This window comes from Quercus robur, chromosome 12, assembly GCF_932294415.1.
Source record: "Quercus robur chromosome 12, dhQueRobu3.1, whole genome shotgun sequence".
Classification (NCBI taxonomy): domain Eukaryota; kingdom Viridiplantae; phylum Streptophyta; class Magnoliopsida; order Fagales; family Fagaceae; genus Quercus; species Quercus robur.
In genome coordinates this window covers 31,565,068-31,572,538 of record NC_065545.1, presented here as the reverse complement: position 1 = coordinate 31,572,538, position 7,471 = coordinate 31,565,068, and the positions used below count along the sequence as shown (strand labels likewise).

At 32.7% G+C, this 7,471-nt stretch overlaps 1 protein-coding gene across 3 annotated transcripts; it reads left to right on the top strand.

Annotated features, from left to right (window-relative positions):
* The first annotated feature begins 936 nt into the window (after window positions 1-936).
* LOC126709278 (probable trehalose-phosphate phosphatase F) lies at window positions 937-6,771 on the top strand. 3 transcript variants are annotated; one of them, XM_050409448.1, is made up of 14 exons: window positions 937-1,083; window positions 1,238-1,339; window positions 3,820-3,929; window positions 4,033-4,505; window positions 4,633-4,773; window positions 4,873-4,944; window positions 5,050-5,172; window positions 5,318-5,374; window positions 5,454-5,555; window positions 5,680-5,757; window positions 5,913-5,982; window positions 6,075-6,145; window positions 6,231-6,323; window positions 6,444-6,771. In XM_050409448.1, the coding sequence occupies exons 4-14, from the start codon at window positions 4,236-4,238 to the stop codon at window positions 6,525-6,527; spliced, it is 1,161 nt and encodes a 386-aa protein (XP_050265405.1). In that variant the 5' UTR covers window positions 937-1,083; window positions 1,238-1,339; window positions 3,820-3,929; window positions 4,033-4,235; the 3' UTR covers window positions 6,528-6,771. The 3 variants fall into 3 exon arrangements, with proteins under 3 accessions (XP_050265405.1, XP_050265406.1, XP_050265404.1); XM_050409449.1 differs by having other exon boundaries at window positions 3,813-3,929; window positions 4,040-4,505; XM_050409447.1 differs by having other exon boundaries at window positions 3,813-3,929.
* The last annotated feature ends 700 nt before the right edge of the window (window positions 6,772-7,471 follow it).

Here is a 7,471-nt window from a genome sequence, read left to right as displayed (position 1 = left end):
ATAACTCAAATGGTAGTTTTTATTTTTATTTTTTATAAACCATTAAAAAATTGTTTTGGTTTTTTATAACTCAACGATAGTTTTTTTTTTCTTTCTTTTTATAAAATATGAATTTTTTTTTATGTAATTGAAGTATGAGAATAAAGTTATACAAATTGTATTTTTAATTATTTCATTTTTCTTTTCAACCAAATAAAGTAATTTCCATCATTTTACTTTTATACTCTCCTAATCAAATACTCACAAATCCTTTCTTATCCCGTTATCTTTTCATCATTTTCTTTTTCTTTTCTTTTTTATCATCCAACCAAACGGAGCCAAAAAGAAAAGAAAAGAAAATAATTTTCAAATCAGCTCTTCTCTTTTCCTCTAAATAAAAATAACCTATTTTCAGGAGATAGATATCACGCTTATTATGTTTAAGAGAAGTACCCCCATAAAATAAAAAATAAAAAAAGGGCAAAAAAAAAAAAATATTCCCGTCAAGAGGACTGCCAGCTGTGCAGGATAGTGACGGGAGCGCGAAATCCGTCCGTTCTTTCGTGGAGGGCCCAGACTGACACGTGGCCACGTCACTGTGATACGTTAACAGGTGTTGTCATCTATGTACTCCATACAATAATACCCACACGTGTCAGTCTACAGTTACCTTTTCAAGTCAGTCTAACTAGGACCCCACAAAAACCATATACAAAACTATCTATTCGGTTAAACCCAAAAAAAAACAGTCGGTTGATATTGAAATTGCCATATTTACTATTACTTTTTAAATATCATATATAGTACATTTTAAAATCTGAAATTAAAAAATTTAGGCTAATCTGTGGGTTTAATGGTAAAATAGTGGTGGTGTTTCCCAATTCAACAACCGTGTTACCTTGTTAAGCACGTCTTTTGTTTCCCATCAAACTCTATAAATACCCAAACTTCTCGCACTTCAAATCCTTCCTTTCCTTTTTGTGGTACACAACACACACAATATCACATTTTCTCGTTTTTTTTTTTTTTTTAGTTTTATTTGTTTTCTCTCTCTGAGTGAGAAACATTCTAGGGTTTTCTTCTTCTCCTTCCGTTTTCTCGGAGGTGATTAATTTCTAGTTTTTTATTTTATTTTTATATTTCAACTTTGTTTCTCGCAATTGGTTTGTTTTTTTTTGTTTCTCTGGATTCTGGATTCTTAGTTTTCCCAAACGTTTGAAACGGTCGGTTTCATGCCGTGTCTTTCGTTTTGTTTCAGGTTTTTCTTTTTCGATCTGGTCGTGTTTGGTTCGTAGGAAAAAAGAAACGAGAAAAAAAACGAAAACAAGTGACCGTTACATTTTTTTACCTCGTGAATCAGGTACAGTCCTAACCTTTCTGTTATGTTTGGTTTTTGTTTGGTGTTTTTTCCCGCTATTTTTCAATGTGATTGTAACGCAAATGCAACGTTGTTGGTGATTAATATCATAAAATTCAATGTTATTTTATGTTTTCATATGCGTTTTTCTGGATCTTTAGTCAGACTTAGATTTTAAAAGCGAACCTTTTTCTTTCTCTCTATTTTGAAAAATGAAAAAATAAAAATTTATGCTTTTCCATTTCATTTTCATGGTTAAGATTTTACATACTTTGGTTTTGGACTGTAAGGTGTCTGACCTATATTTTTTGTGAATTAATTGTTTGGTTCATTTATTTTTTTAATAACATGTAGGTTTGGAGCTGTATGAAATGTATAATAAAGAAAAGCAAATGATTTGACAGCCAATTTGTTTATTTTCTTTTCTTTACTTTAGTCCAAATTTCTGTTCTGTCGGTTGCTGTGAACTGGGGAAATATATTCTGAAAATTTCGGCAACGTGTCCTAATCAATTTCCCTTGGATGTAACATGTAAGTGTTACCCTCAAAAGGAAAATTTTTTTTAACCAATAGCCCATGACCTTTGAATGGGAAAGAATAGGTGTTGTTTTTAGGTGTAAATTTTCAATGGCGTCCTTTGTGGTCGTGCCAAGAAGTTTCTTTAAGCATTGACTTGGTGGTAGAGACTAGGAGATGGCTGAATATTCACGTAGCATAATAAAAATTTTCCTGTTTTATTACTTGTTAATTGGAAAAAAGATTTTATGTTTTGTGATATTTCTGTCTCTCTCATATTTAGTCTTAATTATTTTTCATGGTGGGGTTTTAGTTAATGTTCGTTTTGGCAGTTGTAGTGTCCAATCGATGTTGGAAAATTATATGTTTTTTTCTTTTTTTTTTTCTTTTTTTTTTACGAATTTGAAACTGACCTATTAGATCTACAAGTGAAAGCCACTTTTGCTTCAATTTGAGCCCACGTAGACCCACACTTTGCGTCATAAAATATTATACACAGATATGTGATTATGCTTGTATATGCATTAATTAAGAACACGGCTCCTAGACAAGATGGTGAGTTTAGCAATTCAATTTTCATTTACATCTTTAAAATGTAGAAGATACCTCCACAAAATGAAGCAACACAAATAAAAAATGGCTAGCTCTTTGGATCTGGGTTATGTGATCGTTGGAGATAATATTTATTATGGTTGCATGATTTCTTATGAATTTATGTTGAATGGGTTATATATTACGTGGCTTGATTTTATATGTATTTTTATAAACTTGATTATATAATTCTTGGTATATTATATGTATCTCACATCCCCATTAACATGGAAACATCATGTACATGGATTGTTTCTATTTAGGCAAAGAATATGAAATATTTATGGTGATGAGTGATATCCTGGGGGTTCTTAATATGAAAATTTTGCTCCTAAAATATATGTTTGTCTCTATGGTTACGTTTCTTAATCTTTTTCCTGGAAAAGAAAAAAGTTTATGGTTCATAAAATCGTTTTGAATGCTTTTTTCTTTGTGTTTTGAGTTTTACAAATTCTTCATCCATACATTTCATGGAGAGTTATTATCATGTCTTCACTGTGAGCCTTTGGGGGAAATCTGTCTCTTTAGATCTGTCTTTTATTATTCTCTCTAAATAAGTTTTGGTCAAAGTGTCCATTTAACATAAATATACATTAACAAGACAAGACAGGTACTAGTCTTTTTCCTTGCAGATTATTAATAGGATCGCTATCCCTTTCTAAATAAATAAAATTATTCAAGTTGAAACATGCAGAAGAAATTTTGTTCTACTACTAGACAATTTTGACAAATCTGTTGAAGGCAATTGAACCGTTCAAACTTGAAAGATTGGCAACTTTCTTGACTGAAATCTAATTAAAGTGGTTCTTGTGGGATCTATCACAATTCACTTACACCTAAAATCTAGGTAGTAGGTGTCCCAAGATATATAGCATGGACATGATTAAGTGTACGAGACGAAGTCAATAATTCATTTGTCCTTCTTGATTTGTATCTTTTCATATGCTTCAGTGTATTGTCGGATTGAACTGGCTAAACTTGGTTGGTATATTTGTTTTGAGGAATTGCTTGACTCTTTCATTATGAGTTTGCTTTTTCATCCCTTAGAATGTTACAACTCATGCAATGCTTTTACTTAGAACTCTTTTTCTGTAACCGGCCCCCCCATTTTTCTATCATAATTTTCTTGTTCTTGGACTTTTTTATATACCACCTCAATTGTCGAACTCTTTCATTTCCAAGAACATTAGTATAGAAATTCTACCTTCAGTCTTTTATGAAGTTTCGTTGGGTATCTCTACTGCACTAGTAATAAATTGTAACACTATTTTATTTTTTTATTAGACATTGTTGTCTGGATATCTCAACAGTTATAATTAATGCTGCTTACTCTAAATCAATAGACTCATTTGGATAATTCTCCATGCAGAAATTAGGTACAGTTTTCTGGTATTGGAAGGCAGAAATCAGATCTTTCCCAAAGAACTTTGTGCAAATGATGTCCAGTTACCTGCTATAAATGCAGTGTAGCTTTGGAAATGAGAAGGTATACTTATTAGTTGGACATTTACTCTATTTAATTTAAGAGACTTTTTTATTCTGTGCGAACAATTTCAGCCTTTGATATAATGCTTTGATATCATCAATAGTTTCCAGGAATCGTGCGCTTGATGGACTGCGCGCCCAGCAGCAGTGACAAGAAAACATTGAAGAGGTGGTTTTTCATAGACAAAATGGTTGGGTAAACAAATCTGGATAAGGCACCTGGTTCTGCATATTGACTGACTGGCAGTTCATATCAAAGAATTAGATAAATTCCTTCTATAACTACTTTCCAAGTAATCTGGATCCAATGGACTTGAAAACGAATCAAGCTTCTCCTGTTTTAACTGATCCTGCACCCATAAAGAAGTCAAGACTAGGCATGAAATCTAGTTTGCTGCAGCACTCGAGTACGTTTATAATGATTCCAAGAAAAAAGCCTGGCAAGCTTGATGATGTTCGATCTAATGGTTGGCTGGATGCCATGAAATCCTCTTCACCCCCTCGGAAGAAGCTAATTAAGGATTTCAATGTTGAGGTTGCTTCAGATGATACTGATATTGCTTATTTCTCCTGGATGGTATATGCTTGTTTCTTTTGTTTAATTTATCGGTGGTTTACTTAAAAAAATTCAGTATATTAACATTCTTGTTTTGCTGTTGATTCTAATACTTCATTTTCATTCCTGTTTCTTTGTGATGGTGCAGCTGAAGTATCCATCAGCACTCAACTTTTTTGAGCAAATTACTAATTATGCAAAGAACAAGAAGATAGCAATGTTTTTGGATTATGATGGTACTCTTTCTCCAATAGTTGATGACCCTGATCGCGCCCTTATGTCTGATGATGTAAGAGAGCGATATTTATGTGTTTTATGTCTAGATAGCCCTTTCCTTTATTTCCCTTACTGGTCTTCAGTTTTATGAATTCAAACAAATTGTTGTCAGATGCGTTCTGCTGTGAGAAATGTTGCAAAGTATTTTCCAACAGCAATCATCAGTGGAAGAAGCCGTGATAAGGTAGTTAAGTGTTCTCTTATTGAAGGATTTTTTGTTTTATCCATCTATATACATATCCTCTGGACACCCTCAGTGTCTGATCCACTACATCTGCATTTTTTTCAGGTTTATGATTTTGTAGGACTAACAGAACTCTATTACGCTGGTAGTCATGGAATGGACATTATGGGCCCTCTCAGTCACACGGTGTCTGAGGATCCCAATTGTGTTGATTCTAATGATCAACAGGTAAGCGATGACAAAATCTTTTACAACCACACTTTCTATTAATAAAGTGATTGTAGAATTGGATTTTTTGGGATATCTTCTGCTGAATCTTTTATGCTACACTAATTGTATAAATACTTTTCTAACAATTTTGGATTTGGTATAGGGTAAGGAGGTGAATCTTTTCCAGCCTGCTAGGGAATTTTTGCCTTTGATTGACAAGGTGCATAGTCCTTTTTATTGTGAATATGAATTTAGGGTAGTGTATAGACATATATTCTAATTCTTTATTGTTCATGCAGGTTTTTAGAATCCTCGTTGAGAATACTAAAGAGATCAAAGGCGCAAAAGTTGAGAATCACAAGTTTTGTGTCTCTGTACATTACCGTAATGTAGATGAGAAGGTGACGGATTAATTTTGTTGCCTTGTTACCAATTTTTTTTTATAGTTGATCAAATAGATCGTTTCTGCACAACTATAATTTCACTTACAATTTTAAAGATGTTTCTATTATTTTCTGATTTCAGAATTGGCCTGTTATTGCACAATGTGTTCATGATATTCTAAAGGGCTACCCTCGTTTGCGATTAACTCATGGGCGGAAGGTATTTATTATCTTGCCTGCATCTTGACACGTTTTATATTCCCTCTTGCAGTTTTCTATGCTTGTATGTAAGAGTTATTTTACAATGATTTTGTTAATTTGTTAATAATTTAGGTTCATGCTGACATAGAATTACTTGGTTTTTCCCTTTGTTAGGTTTTAGAAGTCCGTCCTGTGATTGATTGGAACAAGGGAAAAGCAGTTGAATTTCTACTTGAATCTCTTGGTATTGACTCCACTCTCTATTTCTGATTATAAGCAATAAGAACCAACGTTGGTTTTCTTATAGTTGGTTGTGTCATTATCTTATTGTTGCAGGGCTTAGTGATAAGAATGATGTGCTTCCAATCTATATAGGAGATGATAGAACTGATGAAGATGCATTCAAGGTAATCCTACTGTGACCGAATTCTATTGGAGTTTGTAATTTTCACATAAGCAGCCAATTAACAATAAATTCTTGTATTTCAACAGGTGTTGCAGGAGGATAATCGAGGATATGGAATATTGGTATCTCCTGTCCCAAAAGAAACCAGTGCATTCTACTCTCTCAGGAACCCAGAAGAGGTTTAAAACTTTGATTTACACATATCTATAACATCTTGAACATAATTTAGCTTTCTGTACATACTTGCATATAATTTTAGAACTGTTCAATAGATAACAAACCCATCATAATATATGCAGGTCATGAAATTCCTCAACACCTTGGTGAAATGGAAGAATCAGGAAGAAGCTAAATGCGCTATAGATTCGAAGAGGAGCATGTAGTAATTTACTTTATAGTATAGGCATTATTTCTAAATTTTATGTTTTCATAGCAAATGGAGGCTATTATAGCAAGCTGCATTATTTCCTATCGGACTTGGCACTTCAGTTTTTTTTTTTTTTCCTTTGTAAAGCCTTTTTCCCCAAAAGCGGTCTAAATTCACAGTTCATCCCTTTAGTTGGGATGATTATTATTTAATATTATTTTCCGACATTGGTTTACCAATGGAATTTCTTTTCCTCTAAACGTGTGTATCCTTTGAATTATAATGCTCTTACTAGTTTACATATGTTTAGCTCTACTTGCAATATCATTTGAGGCTTAATGTGTGTCAGTGTGCCTTGTCAGTTGTCACATAATGTTTTAAATGAGCGTTTTTTTTTTTTTTTATTAAAGCAGAGATGGAAATTCTCATTTAAGGGTAAACTTGTGAGTACAATAATTTAAGGATCATGATAAAATAGACCCTAGTTCTACTGGTGTCTAGGAAGCCCTAGGCCTAGAGAAAAACTCCAATTGTATTAGAGGTTTTCAGTAACTGCTTTACATTGCAGTCAAAGCTTCACAAATGGTGTGATTTCATTTTCAGAAGACTGATCAGAACATGCTGATTATTATTATTATTATTATTTAAAGCTGATCAATTTTTTAAAGCTGATCAGATTGAATTTTTTTATTTTATGGATTATCATCAGATTGATTTGATTCTTGCTATCAAAGAAACCTAAAGGAAAGATATGCTTTAGGAGCTTATTTAATTTATTTATGTAGAGTTCCTTAATGTCTCTCACTTTTAATAAATAAGGATTAAATTAAAGGTAATCCAACCTTTAATGCATGTTTGTTATTGTCTTCTCTCTCCTGTATGGCAGCAAACATGATTTTGGGTTACCTCACAAAGTAGGAAAGGGGATGTTACATATACCCGTTCAATAAGATAAATTTC